This window comes from Heloderma suspectum, chromosome 5 (genome assembly GCF_057233095.1).
Source record: "Heloderma suspectum isolate Gila_16-S chromosome 5, 16-S_ref, whole genome shotgun sequence".
Lineage (NCBI taxonomy): Eukaryota > Metazoa > Chordata > Lepidosauria > Squamata > Helodermatidae > Heloderma > Heloderma suspectum.
In genome coordinates, this window is record NC_139462.1 from 28499725 (window position 1) to 28521587 (window position 21863).

Sequence of the window (21863 nt, forward strand, 5' to 3'; positions counted from 1 at the left end):
TCTTGCTCTGCTGGCTGCTGGTGGTTCTAATTTATTGTTTATTAAATTTCTATCCCACCTTTCCACCAAAATGGAGCTCAGGACGGTTCAAATGGGGCACAAGGTGAGAGCAAGTGCCAGTATGACAAGAGGGAATGCCACCCCTTCTAATCTTTATGTAGCCTTGAAAGGCCTTGAAGGATTACTTTCTTGATCTAAGACACAGTCTGAAAGCCTCTATTCTTATTATTCATTATGTTGCTAATCTGTTCTGCACTTTTGGCATGATATATGTTTATAGCTTGAGCACTCAAAGGTAATATGAGCAAAGTTCTGGTAACAAGGAGGATATTTTACAGGAGATGGGTGAGGGGAGGAAAATGTTTTCTGGTGGAACATTGATTTTGTTTTCCGACTGCCTCTGGAGTATTGTCATTAAAACAACAGATTACATTGCAGAGGAATATTATTATAGGCATAATTTTTGAATGCATGGGACTGTCATGAATTTCTTGGACATTTATAGAGAATTTGGAGTTTCAGCTCATGAAAACATAGCATTTGTATTCTGTGTCCAATTTTACCTAAGAAGGTACAATTTTCCATTTGCTGTCTCTGCAATAGCTCTATTGATGATAGTGGGATAACTCCAAAATCAGTACATGGATGAGTAGCCGTATAAACTTTAAGTTGTATTCTTACTAGCCACATAATAAACTTTGAGCTGTATTCATCCTAGCCACATAATATGTTTGCAGAGTAGTTTAAAAAAAAAAACTGCAAAAAGCATTTTCTTCCCTACCCCCTCTTTTTTTCATTTCTATTTTCTGTGATTGAAATTGATTTTTAAGAAGCAGGCTGTATAATATGATAGGGCCTTTTGACCTTGTAAATGTCATTGTTTACAGGCTTAAAAGAGTAATTGAAACCACAGACCTTGGATTTATGCAGAAGTCGTTATTTGTAGCTTTTATACTACTCCATAATCTAGGTTTTTGTTTGTTGGTTTGTTTTTAAAAAAAGGTAATTAGGAATCATATCAGCTCCCTGTGCTATACTGTTGCCTTATTTCCTCTTGATCTCCCATCTTTCTGTTTCATCCACCTGTGGTGTCTTCCTTTTTATTTTGATTAGTTTATTATCTCTTTGGAACAAGAGCTCCTTAAAAAGAAAAAACTGTTTGTAGTCAGGGCCCTGCCTAGTACTATGGCATACTGGCAGTGCCAGATCCAGGTTTTTGAGGGCCTCTGGGCAAGACAACCTCAATCAGCCCCCTCCCTCAGTGAGTTTACCTTCTCACCACCACTGTCACCAGCTGCAATTGCGCCTCATCCTCTTTCTCATCATTGCTTCCACTTGCTTGCTTGATAGGCAGAGAGCCAGTGAGCAAGGAGGCTGTGGCATCTACTGCTCCTCCTTCTCTCCACCACCATTGTCTGGGCCAGAGTGAGAGGCAGGTGAACAAGCAGGTTGCAAGGGTAAAGAGGAGAAGCAGCTCCAGGGGGCTGTTGTGGGGGGGGGCTGCTGGGATGTGGGACTTTGGGAAGTGCCCAACCATGCCTGCGCTTGATGCTGGCCTGCATACTGGAACCTCATAATTTCTATCTCTTTGGCACCTACAGTAGTAACATTAAGTAAAGTAGGGCTGTGCATGCCCCCCCCAGCCCACTTCAGAGGCTGATTCAGAGCTTCCGAATGTGCCCTCACCCACCTCAATCCAGCTCAGACCTAGTCCAACCTGATTTAGACTCTGAATCTGAAGCGAGATTCGGACATCCGAATCAAGCTGCCAAGCTGCGTGCCAAGCCATGCAAGCCCCCCACTCCTTACCTGGACCCATTGCAAGCACCCACAGCCATCATCCTCTTCAAAGGAGTCACCATTTTCTTTTGAAATCGTGGGTCATATTTTCCGAAAATCAAATGTTATGCAAATGGCATCCATAAGGCCATCATGTACGCAACATTACAGGCGTAAATGGGCCGTTTACACCTGTATTGTTGCATACATGATGGCTTTACATCATGTATGCAACAATTATGCCATTTGCATAAGATTTGATTTCCAGAAAAGATGAGCCACTATTTTAAAAGAAAATGGAACTCCCTTGAAGAGGGCAACAGCTGCAGATGCTCACAACGGGTCCAGGTAAGGAGCAGGGGGCTCACGCAGCTCAGCGGGCACATCCGGGTGGGCACAAGCAAGGATTCAGAATGTCCAGATCAGTCCGAAGCAATCCGAAGCGGTTTGGATTGATCTGAACTGCTTCTGACCGCTTCAAACCGATCTGGACCTGCTTCGGATCTGGACCAATTCAGTCCAAATTGGCCTGCTTCGGTTCGAAATTAGGATTAGGATCCGAAGCAGTGCACAGCCCTAAAGTCAAGTATGCAGATCTGTGTGACGCTAACATGGCTTGGAGAGATTTTACCTAATTTCCACCTTCCAAGACAACAGTGCTCTGTCTCAGTAAATTAGGCCTGATGCTGTTGCTCTGTTTCCGACACTGGGCACCTGAACAGCTGGGTAAGAGCAAGCATCTACATTGCCTGAAGCATCACTCCAAGGCTGAGATTATTCTTTCCAGATTCTCACAATTGAAAGAAATGCATTTTTTCTTTCCCTCCTTACCTTTTAACCTAAATATCATATTGGACTTACAAATGATGCTGACATTTTTAAAAGATCACCCAAGTGTTCCCTTTTCCATGTGCCATTTTGGCTTCTGTCTCTGCAGGAACTAATCCTTTGCAGCAGCCCCATATATTTCTTAGGTCAGTTTAATGACGCCTATTATATGTTCATTTGGAGCACAGCTTCCATATTATGAAAGATCATGCCTGCCATTTCTGTAATGACGTTTGCAGTTTTAGCATAAACATATAACACATATGGAAATATTAAAAGTAAACTAGTCAGCACAACTCTTAAGGGCCATCAAGACGCTAATTGGATTTTGCTTCTCAGTGGTTATGGAGTGATTTTGAACATTGCTTCAAAAATAGGTCAAGGATCCTGGATCCCTCACTTATAGATTTTTTTCATTTGTAGGAAAGATGTGTCCAGAGAGAACCCATTAATTAAAAGTCCATCTTCCAGTTTGACTTTCCCATGTCACTTTTCTCTGTGTAAAAAAAGTCAGGAGTAAAGTCCTACTATAAAGAGTTCTGAACCAAAATCTGATTAACCAGAAATGCTATGACCTAACTTATAATCACTGATTAAAGAGAGCCTTGTGTTGTAAGGGAAAGGTGGTTGGGCTTGAACTACAACAGGGGTTGGGAAAGGTTTATCTTTTGAGGGCCACATTCTACCAGGGGTGATCTGTTGGGGGCCACATTCCAGTAGTGGGTGGGGCTGGAACCAGTAGTGGACAGGGACAGAGCCAAACGTCGGCAAGGACACACTTCCTTTCTTCTTCTTCTTCTTCTTCTTCTTCTTCTTCTTCTTCTTCTAATTCTAATTCTTCTCCTCCTCCTCCTCTCTTTCTTCCTCCTTACCCAGAAAAGCACTCTTGCCAGAAGTCTGAACTGATCACTTGCTGAAAGCATTTGAAATTAGGCCACAGGCCACATGAAATTAGGACAAGAGCCACAGGTTTCCCACCCCTGGTCTAGAGAGATCTGGGTTCAATGCATCACTGATCCATGGAGCTTGCCATCCCTCTGGCTTAACAAGGATCAAAGCAGACATTATTTTAATGCCATGTTTCAATCCCACATCTTATTCTTCAGAAAGAACAGTCATGGGGATCTCGGTTAGAACTATGCACAATGGCCTCCTGGAATTCTCCACCTTACTTGTGGGCAGAGAAATTTGGGAGACAAATTTCTCCAGGGGGAGGAGAAATTCCCAACAGATTCTCCCAGGTAGGGCTCCCCTTTGGCAGGGCTTCTAGGACAGCTTATTTCTTTTTTCCTAAAGGTTTTGGGGGGTTTCATGTTGCAACAACATCAACTGTCTTGGCAGGCTGGCCCCCAGTTTTCATCCACTGCAACGCAGGTGGAGGCAGCATTGTGTCCAGCTCCAGGGATGAGGTGGAGTTAGTGCTCTGCCAAATCTGTCCTCCAGTTACCTGTTTTCTCCCCCCATGAAAGAGGCTTTCATTGTTCACCTCATTCGGGGTGTTTTATAATGCATTTTTGTGGTGTTTTTGAGCTTACCTGATCACAGCTAGCCTCCGGGGCCGCCTCCACATCCTGATCTGAAAAAGTGGGCTTTAATCGAAGTGTAGGAAGCTGAGGAGGCTATAGCCAGCCAGAGGGGTAATTATACAATGAAAACCAGGACACTTGTGCTCACTCCTCAGCCACCTCCTAAGTAAGGTAAGCCCAAGAAACCCAAACCCAACCCATGAGAATTCTGAAATTTCTCCATTGAATTTCTTTTTGAAAGCAATTTCTCTTCTATCACACTGAATGAGAATGGTCGAAAAAACGTGGGAGAATTTTTTGGCATAGCACTACTCTCAGTACAGATCAGGGCCAGGGTGCGGTGGGGTAGGGTTTCAGCCTTTCCCCCCCTCAGGCCATTTTTCCCATTGAGAATTGCCTTTCCTTCCTAAAGTGTCCCCCAAAATTGCTATGTGCAGCAAATAGCAGTTTAGGAAGGGAAATTTTTCAGCAGGAAAACAGTGTGCCGAGAAAGCCCCACCCCCACCCTGCTGTGGCCCCAGTCCAGAGGGGAGCTGCAGCTGCTTTTTCTAAAGGAAAAAAAATGGAAGGATCCTAACCATAGAACATCTAGTTAGTTTGAACCAAAGATTCAAAGTGGGCAGCCCCTACCTGCAGGCTTCCAATCTAAGAGAGACACAGTACATGAGGAAAGAGCCATGGAAATGGGATGGGTAGAGGAAGACAATCATATCTGGAAAGCCTGAGCAAAAGATGAATTCAGTGGAGGCTGGTGGCTCCAATTTCAGTGGGGCTGTGAATCTGCTCTAAGTTTCAGCCAGAACCAGTCAGAAGGAGCTATCCAAAGTTTGGGGATTGGGTTCGGGACCTTGGATAACTCCTTCAAAGTTCAGACTGGTTCTGACTGAAGCCCAGAGCAGATTTACAGCCCTACTGAACTCAGAGCCACCAGCCTCCACTGAATGAATTGCTTCACGGAGTTGGTGGTGGATGGATGAAACGAGGCAGGAGTCAGTGGCGAGGGTGAATTGTTGCATAAGGAGCCACCCCTGCATGACCTCAATGGAAGCACATCTTCTTTTGCGCTGAAGTGCAAATAATTGAAAAGTCAACCTGAATGGCAAAGGGAAACAACAACACAGAAGCTGAAGGAGCATTTGAGAGCTTCCACCTCCCATTCTGAAAACTGATCAGAATCTATAATACATTTTGGCCCTGTTAACATTGGCTTTGCACATTAATGAGTCAACATAATGAATTCATTCAATGTTTAATATAACAGCACTGGGCTTGATGAATTTAGAATATTTTTGTGACTCTCTTGGGAGTAACTGCTGGTGTACCATGTAGGACTGGCAAATGGACATCCATATTGCTATTCTCATTCTCCTCTGGGCAGACAATAAATGAAGCTAACTTCAGTGCATTATTTCCACACGAAAAATATGCAGAAGATCCTGATTGTCCATTTCTTTCTCAACTTTCAGAAATGTTGCACTCAGCAGAATAACAAAGCAAGTTTAAGAAACTACACTAAGCATTACATTTAAGAATTCCCTCCAGTGCTTATTGCAACAATAAACATAATGAATATCTCATTTCATATTAATGTGCATGCTCTTCATTATAGTTTAATGTTATGTATTTATTTATTTTTATTTTTAAAAGGAGGAAAATGTCCAGTGCTTCAACTAGAGCTGAGCCAAAATGGGGGGGAGGTATTTTTCACAGGCTGTTCTTCCTTCTCCCAAATAAAAGCACCCCCCTTTTGTAAATTGGTGTGAAATGCCACAAGGAGCCAGGTGTTCTGGAGGAGAAGGAATCTCCTGTTGCTCCCAGTCCAGCAACATGTAGTTAAGTTGCTATGGAAGAATATAGATGGTGGTGTGCATCTAGATGCTCCACGCTCTACTACTTGCAATAGGATGTATGTTCAGGTATAACGAGCGGGGTACCGCAGGGCTCAGTCCTGGGTCCAGTGCTCTGCAACATTTTTAGTAATGACTTGGAGGAGGAGGTGCAGGGAATGCTGATCCAATTTGCAGATGACACCAAATTGGGTGGGATAGCTAATACTTTGGAAGACAGAAACAAAATTCAAAGTGATCTGGATAGACTGGAGCGCTGGGCAGAAAACAACAGAATGACATTTAATAGGGAGAAATGCCAAGTTCTGCACCTAGGAAAAAGAAACCTAGGAAAAAGAAACCAGAAACTTGCACAGTTACAAGATGGGGGATATGTGGCTCAACAACACTACAGGCGAGAAGATCTTGGAATTGTTGTCGATCACAAGCTGAATATGAGCCAACAATGTGATGTGGCTGCCAAAAAGGCAAATGCTCTTTTGGGCTGCATTAATAGAAGCATAGCTTCCAAATCCCAGGAAGTACTAGTTCCCCTCTACTCAGCACTGGTTAGGCCTCATCTGGAGTACTGTGTCCAGTTCTGGACACCACACTTGAAGAAGGATGCAGACAAACTGGAGAGGATTCAGAGGAGGGCAACAAAGATGATCAGGGGACTGGAAGCAAAGCTCTATGAAGAAGAGAGACTGAAAGAACTGGGCATGTTTAGCCTTGAGAAGAGAAGACTGAGGGGAGATATGATAGCACTCTTTAAGTACTTGAAAGGTTGTCACAGAGAAGAAGGCCAGGATCTCTTCTTGATCATCCCAGAGTGCAGGACACAGAATAATGGGCTCAAGTTACAGGAAGCCAGATTCCAGCTGAATATCAGGAAAAGCTTCCTGACTGTTAGAGCAATACGACAATGGAACCAATTACCTGGGGAGGTGGTGGGCTCTCCCACACTGGAGGCATTCAAGTTGAGGCTGGACAGCCATCTTCCAGGGATGCTCTGACTTGGATTCCTGCGTTGAGCAGGGGGTTGGACTCAATGGCCTTGTAGGCCCCTTCCAACCCTACTGTTCTATGATTCTATGATGCACATCTGAATGCTCAGCCCCACTTACATTCTACAGCCATTAGTTGCATATAACTAATGTGACCACCAGACCTGGACAAAAGTCTTGCTGGACGGTTCTGGCAAGCAATGTAACTACCAGCAAGATAAGTTGCGTTACATCGGTTGTCTCAGCAATATGCGAGCTTTGTTTGCTTTCAGTGATGTCATCAGTTGGCCAGATCTGATTGGCTACATGGTGCTATGATATCATCACATTCACTTCATAATCTGTAATTCCTGACAACATACACTGAAGAATAAAAATGCCCTAAAATTGTGCCAAGGCACCAGCACATCAGGGCTATGTAGAGGTGTGAAAAAATACATAACATCCTTGAATTTTCTATAACATTCATTTTACAAATGGGTAATTAAGACTTTGAGGTTTTCTACACAAGGCATGTGTTATGTGCTCATCATTCCCCGCTTGCGTTTTTTTATGGGTTTTTTAAATGATGATGTGACCCTCCAGTTTCCCTTCTATTTGTAAACAGCACTTTCCTCAAATTTTTTAGAGCAAGGAAAATGAGGTATTATTTCTGATGGTGAAAAAAGGGCAGTTTCTTCTTGTGTATTTGTGCTTTGCTGCTATACTACAGTGCCATCTAGAGGTTATGTAGAGGAAAAGCAGGAAAGGAAATGCTTCTCGTGTAGTGCTCGGATGTCAATTCTGTGACGAAACCAAAAGTAGATGCAGCGAATTAGCAGCCTCATGTAGAAAAGCCCTAAGCAATAATAATTTATGCAGAATTACATGGTAGGTCTTTGGCAGAGATACATAATTATATTATCTTCTGGAAAGGCCAAATAGCCTGGATTATCTTTTGGAAAGATCTCGCTTCTGGAGGTCAGGTGGCTGTTGTAGCCCAGCTTCAACTGGTGTGCCAGTTGCATTCTTTCCTGCAGAAAGTAGATCTGGCAATAGTGAGCCATGCCTTAATCACCTGTCATTCAGGTTACTGTAACAAGCTCTATGTGGGGCTGCCCTTGAAGAGTGTTCAGAAACTGCAACTACTGCAAAATGTAGTGCAAAATTGCTTTCTTGCACATGCTTTGTTGACTGTAACAGGTGGGCTGTTAATGAACGTTTTTGTTCCACTTGGCTTTGAAGTGATTTTAAATGTTCTAATTCTGTGCTCTGTTTTTAAGATTGTTTTTGTGCTCTTAATTTTGCAGAGCACAACATTTTAGAGTTTGCAAATTGCTTTAAAGTTTTAAATTGTAAGTTACCCTGGGGGCCCTTTCTGGACCAAAAAACAACTCTGAAATAAATATCTGAATTTCTTACATTATAATTTTTTGAACTCCCAATATATCCCCACCATTAGAACAGTACAGGCATTTGTAATTACTCTGAGGAGTTAGGTAATTACTAAGAAAAGAATTAGTTATTTTTATACATTAAAAAACAAACACACACCAAAACAATGCCACTGAAAATGATATGGTTGTCATCAGCACTCTAATTGCTTGGCAACATCATTTCTCATATTCTGCCTGTGTGGATGTCATTCTGATAACTGAATGGCTTATGATAATTTATTGGGAATTGCTATAGCCTCGTAGTGCAGGGAAGAATTATTATTCCAGCTCTATAGCCAGATGATGGAGAGCTCTCAGAAGCACCAAGCACATATAGGTTCACATTTTTCAAAGGAGTTCTATGTCTCTGTTTAATTTTTGAAAGAGAGCTTCTTAAGAACTCATCTTGGATTAAAATGTGAACTACTGGGGCTCTGATGTTTTTGGGATAAAACATGACCCTCTATGGCTTATCAAGGGCAATACACAGAACTCAACCAGGTAACTTCAAGAAACAAGTAATATCTATTTATTTATTTATTTATTCATTCATTCATTCATTCATTTCTATACCGCCCAATAGCCGAAGCTCTCTGGGCGGTTCACAAAAATTAAAACCAAACAGTACACAATAAAACTATTTAAAATATATAGGACATTAAAACCACAATATAACAATACAACCACAATAAAACCTAGCAGCAGTGCAGGAGTTTAAAATACAGATTTAAAACAGCAAAGCTAAAAGTTTAGAAAGCTAAAATGCTAAAATGCCTGGGAAAATAAAAAGGTCTTCACCTGGCACTGAAAGGAATACAATGTAGGTGCCAGTCGAACCTCACTAGGGAGCTCATAATAACTATCGCCATCACCAAGAAGTGAGAATCAAGTGGAACTATGCTGTCTGAGATCTATGGATCATGCTTAGGGCAAGATGAACATATAGTGGTAACAGAGACAGTTGCTTTTGTTGGGTCAATTCAGACATTTTTAAACAATCATAACCCATGGGACTTATTTCCCATATTTGTCTGGCTTGGATCCTCTGCAATAGTCAGTTCCCATAGTTCTGCTTTTTTCTCTTATTCTGGGCTGTCATACTCAGAATAGGGCAAAGAGATAGAAGCCAAAGAACTGCATGCATTGCCTCACCAGCTCAGGAACTGGCTTGCAACAACATTAAATCCAGAGAGTGGGGAAGGAAACAATGCTGTTGGTGAGCATTTATGCCAGTTTGTATTGGAGTAGTCCTTTCCTCACATATGTTCCAATCCAGCAAGGAGACAGTTTCATGACAGTTATCAATGTAAAAAGTTAGTTGTGACTTAAGTCCCATTGATTTTAATTGGAACAAAGTGCAGCTAACTTAGTGTGGATCCAACCCGCTGTAAACAATGACTGGGTTCACATGACCACCGAGGGAAAATAAGCCACTAGGTTTATTTTCCATCACTGTGCATGCCGGTCAAGAACTACCTAATTAGCAGAATTACCCTTGCTGGGCACGGGTTGTCATGACATCTGAACCTGGTAAGGGCGGCTGGCTGGGATGGTTTACAAACCACCCTGAAACCTAGAATAAGCCATGGGTTTCAGAGTGGTTTGTAAACCACCCCAGCCACCCACTCTTGCTGGGTTTGGACATCACAACAACTGCACCTGGAAAGGCTAATTATGCTATTAGGTGGCTCACAACCAGCATACATAGGGAAAGAAAATAAGCCATTGGGCTAGAGTCAAATCTGAACTATTAAAGGAAACCATTTTTCTCCTTGTTGTAGGAAGTAGTTCATGCTTTGTTAATGGGATGCCCTTTCTGTGTGGCCAAGTGATTTCCTTGTCATTTTCCTGGAGTTTGGCTTCTAGCACTTCCTCTAATCTTTGGTTTTCAGAGAGGAAAAGCAAGCAGCTGAAATAATGCATTTTGGTTCATATGCCCTGATACTAGAAACTGCATTCAGTATTGCATGCCGCCTCAAACCATCTGGTGCCCCTTCTCCGAATGTTCTTTAAGCCTCTGAATTTCAGTAACTCATGACCTGAATTACCGTGGGGGGAATGTTAGTGTACATCCTCATAGCTGCTTTTTTGTTGTTGTTGCTACAGTAGCACTTTGCATTCCTAATAACGCCATCTTTCATCTGAATACCAGCAAGCACTAGTTGGCATACCATGTCTAAAAGTATGCGTAAGTGTGCCAGTACATAAGGTGGCATGTGCTGTTTTAACTACAGTATAATCCTGGGTGTAGGGCAAGCAGAGCAATCCCAACCTCCTGTGTTAGTCTTGTTATGGTGGAGGTGCATACAGGTAACCAGCACTTGTCAAGAAAAATAGAGAGTCTCTGATGGCCAGAATGCCTTTAGTATACACAGTAAGACCTTCAGCCCTGCTCTTGCTTGGCTCAGTGTTGTAGTGGAGAAACTCTGAATCTCTGGGTTTCAGTCAGAACCAGTCAGAACTCTAAAGGAGCTACCCAAGGTGCTGAACCCGATCCCCAAAATGGTTCAGCCTTGTTGTGATTGTATCTTGACTGTGCCAGGAGGGAGACTGCTGATGCAGCCGTACAACATCCAATTCCCACATTTGATCCATGGAGTTGAGGTTTCCAATATTTGCACTGATCAGCGATGATGGGAACAGCTCTCTGTTGCTTTTTTCAAGCTGCTTGTTTTCTGGGGACCTAAACTTCCTTTGATCCCCTCATCTCTAGACTGGACACAAAAGTGTGCACTGCTAAAGCAAAACATCTTTTTGTGCTTCTTGTTTAACAAAAATATACAAAACCTTGATGAGTTTAGGAACGTAGGAAGCTGCTTTATACCGAGTTAGACCATTGGTCCACCTAGCCTAGTATTGTCAACAGTATTGCCTTTCTGGGCTTCAGGCAGGATTATTTCCTGGCCCTACTTAGAGAAGCTGGGGATTGAAATTGGACCTTCTGCATGCAAAGCAGGGGCTCTTGCCACTGAGCTACAGCCCACTGGACTACAGTTTCAAAGTTGGAGAAAGCCTAGTTTAGGTGATAGTTCTGAAAAGTAAATATTAGCAGTGGAGGCTGGTGGCTCCAATGTCAGTGGGCTGAGAATCCATTGTGTGCCACTGACATCCACTGACATGGAGCCACCAGCCTCCACTGAATATTAATATATTCAAACACTGATTGTGATCGCGTAGTTTGCTGTCTGGTGGGGAAATGCTTATTTTCTCTAATCCTGAACACTGGAGCAAAGAACGAACATCATCCGTTCCTGCATAGAGGCTGCCATCTTGTGGAACACTCACACATTACAAAAAGCATGGGGCTGTCAAATTAAGGTTGACATAGCCTTAGGTCACTTTTTTAAAACCTCTCCTTCCAATGACTAATATTATCCTCCAAACGGTCCTCCATTATTCTCCCATGCAAAACCCTTTGAAAATTAATGTGATTTGTGCAGTAGCTGGTCTGGTGGTAGATTTCTCCTGTGCTCAAAAATTTCAGCACAAATTAGCTCCTTTTATTAAATGACTGAAATAAATTGCCTGATTTTGCAAAGGGTAAGTCGGATCTGACTTTTGGCCTCATAAAACAGATAGACAGACTAGACACTTTGATTCTGCTGTAATTTTCCTTGATATATAATTTCTCTAAATTAAGGATTTAATCATGTCTTTCCACATCTACAACTCCTCAGCTTAGTTATAAAATCACAATCTCTGTACATATTTTAGATAACTATCCATTAAAACACATTAACAGGCATACAATTAACATAATGACCTGTAATGGGTTACGTTACTGCCTTGTCTTATTGCCATGTTGTTGTAATGTTTTATTTATTCTTTGATCTTGTTTTATATTGTCATATTGTATTTTTAGCATGGTCTACTTTGGGATTTTAGTATATTAAGTGGTATGAAAGTATTTTAAAGAAATATTTGTTTTAAATATTTTCAAGTATTATACAATGAAATGTGGTATTGTGATACATTGAAAATGGTATCTTGTGCTATCAGGAACTACACAAGCAAATGAAGCATCATTTACTAGGGAAAATAGAGCAATTATTCTGTAACTCTGTGAATAAGAAGAGAAAGTAGCAATGCATAGGCCTATGACAAAATGCACAGACTTAAGGCAAAAAACACTCACACAACCCACTGTCTTAAGAATTTAGGAAGACAGAGCCATATTGGATCAAACCATGAGTCCATCTAGTCCAACATTCTGTTCACACCGTGGCCAACCAGCTGCCCATGAGAAACCCACAAGCAGGACATGAGTGCAAAGCACGCTCCCACCCACGTTCCCCAGCAACTGGTGTACATGGGCATACTGCCTCTGATACTGGAGGTAGCATATAGCCATTAGGACTAGTAGCCACTGATAGCCTTCTTCTCCAGGAATCTGCCTAATCCCCTTTTAAAGCCATCCAAATTGGTGGCCATCACTATGTCTTGTGGTAATGAATTCCATTGGTTTACTATGCGCTGTATGAAGAAGTCCTCCGCAGAATATCCCACAGTCACCAGAGCAAGCAAACTTCATTCCACATTAGCCATGTTGAGTGAAGCAACCTGCAAGAGCAGTTCAGCTGTATTAGCAGTGTAAGGGCCACTTCAAGTGACAGCATTATTTCAATGGGTCCCCTTTGATCCAACCCATTGTCTAGTAGCTCACTCAGAACTACATGCATTTAAATGCCAGCAATTCCAATGGAACATGTGCACATAACTGTGTGATAGATTGTGGCCATCATGCGGAAGTCATTTCCATGGATTTAAAACTTAAATCTTTGCCATTACCCTCGTGTCCCAATTGGGGCATGAATGACATGGAAAGGGACCCGTCCCTAGCCTCATGCAGGGGAATCAGAGATAACAAGGGATTCCCCCCTTGTGCCACTTACCCTCCCACTGATTGGAGATAACCTGGGGTTTTCTCCCCCTGGGTCAGGGGGCTTGTGGAGGGGGAGGGGCCCATGGAGGGTACGCAATGCTCCACGGGCCAGATTGAGTAACCACACAGGCTGCATTAACCCTGCAGGCTGGACATTGCCCTCTCCTGATTCAAATGGATCCCTAACATTTACATAATATAGTTAGGATTGGAATGCTAGAGTGGATGCACACAACTTCTTTCTGCATGATGGTTGCACATTTTCACCATCCGCCTGGCCATTTGAAATGGGTCAGTCATGGGTCAATTTTCATAAATGCAGCCTTCTAATAATTTGCCAGTACCATCACCTGTTGATTGGGCTGTTTTTCAAGTCAAATCTCATGATGAGTGACCCATGAATTAGTTGTGGGAATAGGCACTTGTTCAGCCACTTGTGCATCAGGGATGTATTCGTTTTCACACATGAGATCTTTGGAGCAGCATGGACTTCTTCTTGTGAGAGTCTGGGCTTTGTGCTGTACAGCTATGAAAGTAAGCCACCATGGTTGTCAGTGACATTTTGTATGACTCTCTGATTTCTCCCCAAGGATTCTAGAACTTCAGCAGAATGGACACATGGATCTACTGAAGCATAAGTGGTGGCCAAAGAATGGCCAGTGTGACCTGTACTCCTCTGTGGACCCCAAATATAAAGGAGGAGCTTTGGACATAAAGAGCTTTGCAGGTGTATTTTGCATACTGGCAGCTGGGATTGTTCTCTCCTGTTTAATTGCAATGTTGGAAACATGGTGGAATAAAAGAAAAGGCTCACGGGTTCCTTCAAAAGAGGTATGAGAACCTTCCATTTCATCAGAGCACTGAGGTGCGAAGGAAAATATGTATTCTGAAATGTTTCCCTATAGCTCTCTAATCACCAAGATATGAACAAAAGGTGTCTGAAGAAAATCAAGAAGGGAAGTAGATATAATACCACAGTTCAGCTCATAGTTATGAATACTTAGCCCAGTATGGAACGGTTCACTGTTGAATGCAATGGATTCAATGTTATTTGTAAAGTATTTGCAATGAAATTTCTTATTATTCCTGGTGTGGATAAGATCTATGTTCTACTAACATATTATAACTAGGACTGCAAACTGCACAGCCCAATCCTATGCTCAAAAGGAAGTTCAGTGAGACTTACTCCTAAGTAAGTGTGCATAGGATTGAAGCTTTAATCAGCTGAATTGGAAAATCAATCAATTAAAATTTTAGTTGATTAAGGTGGGGTCAAATTTTAATCAGTTGGGCTGCTAGTTAAGGATACGCATCCTAATTTTTTTCAAGAGATTTTGGTGTGTAAGGGATAATAACAAAAGTATTGAAAATGATCTTGTCTTCTAATAAGTAGTAGCTTTTGTTATTCAATTGTAAGTTATCTTATACTTCCCTAGTTTAAACAATATCCTCTATTGTGGTTTTGGTGATATGCAAATTAATTTAAATATCAAATTATTATGCTGTTAGATGACAGATAATTAATCAGCTTTCAACCTCCTCTATCACGTTTGAATGCAAAATGCTGCCTTAAATACAAGAGTATACCAGATTGTCTTATGAGGTTCTCTAAAGCTATTTAAAATATTTAGGGGTACAATTCAGTAAAAGTTAAGGATGCAGAAGTCCTGTTCAGATGACTGAGTTTTAAGCTTGTTAATTCTGTATGGATTTTGCCCTTAGACTTTTCATAAGCCTCAGCTGTTTTCCCACAGCAGACTTCAGATCTCATTATCTACAAGAACAAGTGGTATTCATTGTTTTTGCAATCAGAGGCAAAATTGTGGAGGTATTCATGCCTTTGAACTTGGGCCAAGACCCAAACAGCTACTTCAGGTGTGCTCAGGCATGCTGGGCGGAATCTGTTTGTTTGTTTGTTTTACTTCGTTTTCTCTGAACAGTAGGCCCCAGTGCCATATCGCAAACAGCTCAGTTTCAAAGTAAGTTTTCAAAAAGAAAAGAGAGCTTGTTGCTTGAGAAACACAAGCCAAAGACTCCTTGGACATTCAGAACTACTTGGGTGGTTCTTTGGTTCCATTAAACTGTTTTCATATATTAACTGTGTTTCATTTTGGTATCTTGTTACCAGCCCTTAAGGCAGCAAACACCTCTGTGGCTTTAATCATTGCGAGAGGCATCTCTCATTTGCTTTCATTTTCTTAATGCTGTCTAAGGGCTGATTTACACATTACATGTTTAGGTATACATCTCAAGTGTTTTCAGTGTACACCTAAAAATGTAAATCCAGTGAACATGTGTTGACAGGCACATGTATCATCCAGCTACATTAATCAGTGTGCTGTGATTGGCTGCAGCCCCCTGTTGAGTGTACTTGATGTGGCAAACCCAGGATTGCCTCTGCATAATGTGTGAAATGGCTCTAATAGGAGCCCTGTGCAGGTGCTCCACTACTCACAGGAGGGCTAAAAATGTGTGGTGGAGATGTGCATGCGAGCTTCAGCCTCAATTTCCCTGGACATACAACCTCCCCAAAAGACCTTGGTGCATTTATCACATTCATCTGAACATGATCACAAACCTTCCTCTGAACTGGACCCCTAATAAGACAGCGTTCCTGATTGCAAGGGAACTTGTAAACCCATTCAGCCAAACGCAGTTACAATCCCCCTTCAGACCTTAGCACTAAATGTGCAAAGGTCTTTAGAGGCGTACACATGCCCAGGGACAGCAGAGGCCGTGTCTGCATGCCCATCCCTGCTTCCTGCATTTGCAGCCCTCGTATGTGCAGCTGCACAGGGCTAGGCTTTCATCAGCTTTGCAAACTTCCATCTGCCCATTTTGTTCAAGAGAACAGGGTGCATTTATCAAATTCATCACCATCAAAATATTAAATGCGAACTGGGGCTTGGATTGCCCAGCACAGACATGTTAATTCTAGAGGCTTTTTTCTGGCCTGTTTTCTTGTAATATACCCAAGCTGTTTAATCATTCTCTTTAGGCTTGCCATTTATCAAGGCAAATGTGTGTCTCTACTTTACGTCAGACAACTGACAATACATGAGGGTGACAATTACCAGCCAGCCTAGGGTTCGATTTACGGGGCTACTATTTAGAAGAACCATGTGCACACTTTTTCCTTGTAACTTACTCCCTGAGAGGGGGAAAAGGCCAGTCAGGCATTTCAAATGTTGAATGGTTCAAATGTTCATTGGGGGAGGACAAATAAACATACCATAAAGTGGTCTCTTGGTACTTTGTAACAGGATTTGCTGGCTTGCAAGCGACTAAGTATTTGAATTGAAGTTATCCAGCGAAGCTTCATTTAAGATGGAGCTTTCAAGTGGAAACTTGTGCTGAATATCCCCTCTATCCAAGGTACAGGGTTCATTCAGTGCTCCAAAGGTTATGAACTAACCATAACATTCATTTTAGCATCCATGAAATCCATAGGCTCTTCCAGAGTCCAAAACTAGAGGTCGTATTGGGCCAACTTATCCAGGGGCTGTCATGCTCCAGAATGCAAGCTTCTTCTTTCTTAATTTTTGCACTGAAAAGAAAATGCCTTGTGGTTGTGAAGATAACTTTCCAGTTCTGAACCAAAGTAACCCATGCAGTCATGTCTGCTTGTGTCTGCAGACAGCCTTAAACAATAGCTCTGAGAGAAGTGTGACCTGTCCCCATTAATCTCAGTGGGATGTAGACTCTGAAGCCCGGTGATAATTTAAATGTCTGCATTGTTGAATATTTCACTGTTGATCAAGGCACACGTGAAAGAAGAGGACCAATCATTTTATGGAGCTATGCACAAACCATCCTGTGAGTGGTGTCTCATTTTGATGTCTTGAGTGGGTGGAGTGTGGGTCATGGTTTGGCATATGGACAAATATCACCCTTTAAGTCTTCCCCCTTTGCTTTGCTTTTAATTCTTCCTTACATCAGCAAGATAATGTATCATTCTGGGATGTGACAGACTCGTTAGTAACGACATTGAATTGACTTCCCAGAGACCAAATTTGAATGAAATGGAGAACGGGCTCCACCGAATAAGATTGATAAGAAGCTCTTGCCTGGGGAACGCTGGGAGTTGTAGGACTTCCTTCTGTCTAAATATGCATAGGATTCCACCCCTAATGTCTGACGTGACTCAAGCATCATGCAAGCAGTAATGTCCATGAGCTCCATGTGACCTTTGGTATCACTACAGCTGAGGCCTTCCTTTGGTGTAATGCCAGTAGTAGGAAAATCAGAACCCTGGTCAGCAAGTCCAAGCCCCGCTACTGATGTAATGCTAGAATCTCTGTTTATTATCTGGGGCCAACAAAACAAGTCTTTATCCCAAGGCCACCTTTAGACATGATGCTTAAATGAGTTTTTGCATTCTTGCCCATAAATCAAATGGAATGAAACAGCTATATCAAGATGCCTGTATTTTAAAATGACCCTCTTCCACTTTCTAGCTTTCATCATAACATCCACAAGTGGTGAATGGGGTATTCCAGGCTAGACTAGGGAACTCCGCCATGCCCCCTCTTTAATGAGCTTCCGTCGTGCATTAAAAACGTGGTTGTTCAGGCAGGCATTTGGGGTGGGTTAGGGTATTTTAGAAAATGTTTTTATTGTAGAATTTTATTGTTTTAAACTGTTTTATTGTATGTTGTACATCGCCCAGAGTGGCTGGGTGACCAGCCAGATGGGCAATTAATAAATTTAATAATAAATAAATAAATAAAATAGACTGCAATTGAATTTGATGGGGCTTAATTCCAAGTAAACATGTATAGGGTTTCATTGTTAGCATCACTTGTGAAAATGCCATTTAAAACTGATTTTAAATCATTTGAAAAGTTAAGGCTTACTCTGCCTATATGCAGTCATGTCATACATTCTGAACATTTATTTTTTTCTAATCTAATTAACCAGACCATTATTTGGACTTTGGACTTCCATTGTCTACTGCATCTTGACTCATGGTGGTTGCTTTGCATCTTATAGGAGCAACTCCTTTAAGGCAAATTTCTAACATTTCATCTGATCTAGAGGTAACCAATGAAGTCAGGTGGGCTCTATCACTATTACTCCAGAGTCTTGTCACATCTCTGCCATCATAGAATGATACATGCTGAGACATCAGTAATGGCCCAGAAGAACAAATGGATCTCACCAAACATTAAGAGAGTTACAGGGGAGGCTAGTGGATCCGATTTCGGTGGGGTGGAGATTCCATTCTGGGATTTAGTTACAGCTAGTCAGAGGTCTAAAGGAGCTATCCAAGGTGCTGGACCCTGTCTCCAAAATAGGTCCAGCACCTTGGATAGCTCCTTTAGACTTCTGGCTGGCTGTAACTAAAACCCAGACTGGAATCTCAGCCCCACCGAAATCAGATCTAGCAGCCTTCCCTGGAGTGTCACTGTAAATTTACTTATGTGATGCATGTTTAATAGCAAGGCTAAGGATGAAGGGGATCTTCAGTCCATATTTCCAGGCCAAATAGTTTTTAAGTCAACATTTTGTCAATCTGAGTTAATTCAAGTAAGATGTAAAGGAGCTAACCTGATATCTATTGTTGGACCAATTAACTGTTTAAAATGTTGCAAACTTGTTTGTGTGAAGTGGCACCATGTGGTGGAGGCCAATTTTAAATATGTTGGTGCAACACAGGCACACATGGGCACACCAGAAATGAGGGATTGTACTGACTGAGTTAATATTATCCTGGCCCAGATTAGGCACTGCTTTACAGAAGCAGCTTACCACATGGAATGATACCCATGTAGTTTGTGCCTTTGTTGGCAGCCAAGCCACACTGATAGTGTATCAACTGAGCTTCATACATTATTTTTTCAGATATCAGTGTTCAGAACAAAATAATTAAAATATATACTGCTATACATCCAGACTAATAGTTATATCAGGGCTTGATGCTCTTCAAAAAAAGATGGTGAGGACAAAGCATTACAAATAAAGGGTTGTGTGCAGTGTTAGTCCTACTTAGAGTAGACCCATTGAAATGAATGAAACTTGTGTTAGTCATGACTAACTTAAGTCCAATTCATTTCATTGGTTCTGCTCTAAGTAGGACTAACACTGGATACAACCCAAAGGTTATAGTGCATACATGGTGCTCACTCACCCACAAGACCTTCCCCATTCATTTAAATGAAGGCGGCAGTCACATGTGTGCCAAAGTGCAGAACTTCCCCTTTTAATTAAGTTAATGGGGAGGAGGAGCTCTGAACACACAGGAGCCCTGAACACACAATGCTGAGCCTGTGACGTTCTGGATTAGTACAAGTTCTTAAGTCTTGCCCTGATAAATAGCTAGAGGCTCTGGTTTCTTTAAGCACTGCAAAGACTTGATACAAAATGGAAAAACAATGCAGCCAGCGAAAGAAGAATAGCAACTAGAGAATAAGAAGTTTATCTGTCTCTACTTCTCCTTAATTTTCACAGATATTGGGCTGGATCCAGGATCTGCCTTCCATGAACAGAAGGGATCTGCTCATAGAAGATGCCTCTGCCCAATTTTGGGAGATCCCCACCCCTTTGCACCACAGCTCACTTTAATTTATTTATTTATTTATTTATTTATTTATTTATTTATTTATTACATTTTTATACCACCCAATAGCTGAAGTTCTTTGGGTGGCTCACAACAATTCAAACCATAAAATACCAGGCAATTCAGCAGGGTCCATTGAGCAGCATCCCCTGACCCTCTGTGTAACATTTGTAGGGGGCTGGAAGGACTGCTATGGGGATGAGGAGGTGGGGACAATTGCTTCCACCAGCCCAGTTGCACACACCTAAATCTGGATCCAACCCCTCTTGTTTTGCAAAAGGCTACATTAGGAAAGATGAAGATGAATTTGGAATTCACATTAAGGGGTGGGCCACTTGTCACCCTCCAGATGTTTTGGCCTACAACTCCCATCAGCCCCAGACAGCATAGCCAATGGTGACGCGTGATGGGACTTGTAGGCCAAAACATCTGGAGGGCCATAAATTATTCACTCCTGAAGTAGAGAGTCCATACCTGTGCAATGCATGTGATATGCAGTTGCTTTGGCTTTCTGTTTGCTGACTCTTCTGCATGTTGTTGGTCAGTGATTAGTGAAGTTAACATAGCTCCTAATACTGAATTTTGAAGACAGGGTTTTGAAAACAAAAAACATGGAGAGAAATATGGCAAGTCATCACATTTTAGAGTAAATTCAGTGGCTATCAGAGCCAAGGCAATCACAAGGCCTTTGGCCAACTGAATATTGGAAACTATCATACTGTCTACCAATAGACAATAAATAGTATTTGATTATTATTATTTTGTTCCAAAGTATTTATTTATGCACATGGCAGTACTAAATACATCAACAGTTACAATAACACTGCATTTACAATTATTTAAATAAATATTATATCAAAAATAATAGTTGATAGTTAGAACAGGAATCAAAGTTAAGTTCAAAGTATTTAAATGCTGCAAAATCACAAATGCAAGGTGCTGCTCAGATCTTAAAGACTACTTTTATAAAAACTGAAAGCTGTGATTTTCAAATTTCTGACTAGCCTCCTGAATTCACCATTACAACTTTCAGTTTCCCTTATCAGCCAAAGAGCTAGTTCTGGGTTAGCATCGTACTATAGAACAGCAGCCAAAGAATTAGCTAGTTTGTTTAAGTCATAGAATCATAGAATCATAGAATAGTAGGGTTGGAAGGGGCCTACAAGGCCATCGAGTCCAACCCCCTGCTCAATGCAGGAATCCAAGTCAGAGCATCCCTGACAAATGGCTGTCCAGCCTCGTCTTGAAGGCCTCCAGTGTGGGAGAGCCCACCACCTCCCCAGGTAATTGGTTCCATTGCCGTATTGCTCTGACACTCAGGAAGTTTTTCCTGATGTTCAGTCGGAATCTGGCTTCCTGTAACTTGAGCCCATTATTCCGTGTCCTGCACTCTGGGATGATCAAGAAGAGATCCTGGCCTTCTTCTCTGTGACAACCTTTCAAGTACTTGAAGAGTGCTATCATATCTCCCCTCAGTCTTCTCTTCTCAAGGCTAAACATGCCCAGTTCTTTCAGTCTCTCTTCATAGGGCTTTGTTTCCAGTCCCCTGATCATCTTTGTTGCCCTCCTTTGAACCCTCTCCAGTTTGTCTGCATCCTTCTTAAAGTGTGGTGCCCAGAACTGGACACAGTACTCCAGATGAGGCCTAACCAGTGCTGAGTAGAGGGGAACTAGTACTTCCCGGGATTTGGAAGCGATGCTTCTATGAATGCAGCCCAAAATAGCATTTGCCTTTTTTGCAGCCACATCACATTGTTGGCTCATATTCAGCTTGTGATCGACGACAATTCCAAGATCCTTCTCGCTCGTAGTGTGGTTGAGCCACGTATCCCCCATCTTGTAACTGTGCATTTGGTTTCTTTTTCCTAGGTGCAGAACTTGGCATTTGTCCCTATTAAATGCCATTCTGTTGTTTTCTGCCCAGCACTCCAGTCTATCCAGATCACTTTGAATTTTGTTTCTGTCTTCCAAAGTATTAGCTATCCCTCCCAATTTTGTGTCATCTGCAAATTTGATCAGCATTCCCTGCACCTCCTCCTCC

The 21863-nt window shown here is 41.9% G+C and overlaps 1 protein-coding gene across 1 annotated transcript in view; it reads left to right on the forward strand.

Moving 5' to 3' along the window:
* Positions 1–21863, forward strand: part of GRID2 (glutamate ionotropic receptor delta type subunit 2) — a 1421890-nt gene that overhangs the window by 1391481 nt on the left and 8546 nt on the right. Inside the window, exon 15 of the mRNA XM_084855634.1 lies at positions 13854–14094. Coding sequence (XP_084711760.1) covers positions 13854–14094 — 241 coding nt within the window. The remainder of the gene's footprint in view (positions 1–13853; positions 14095–21863) is intronic.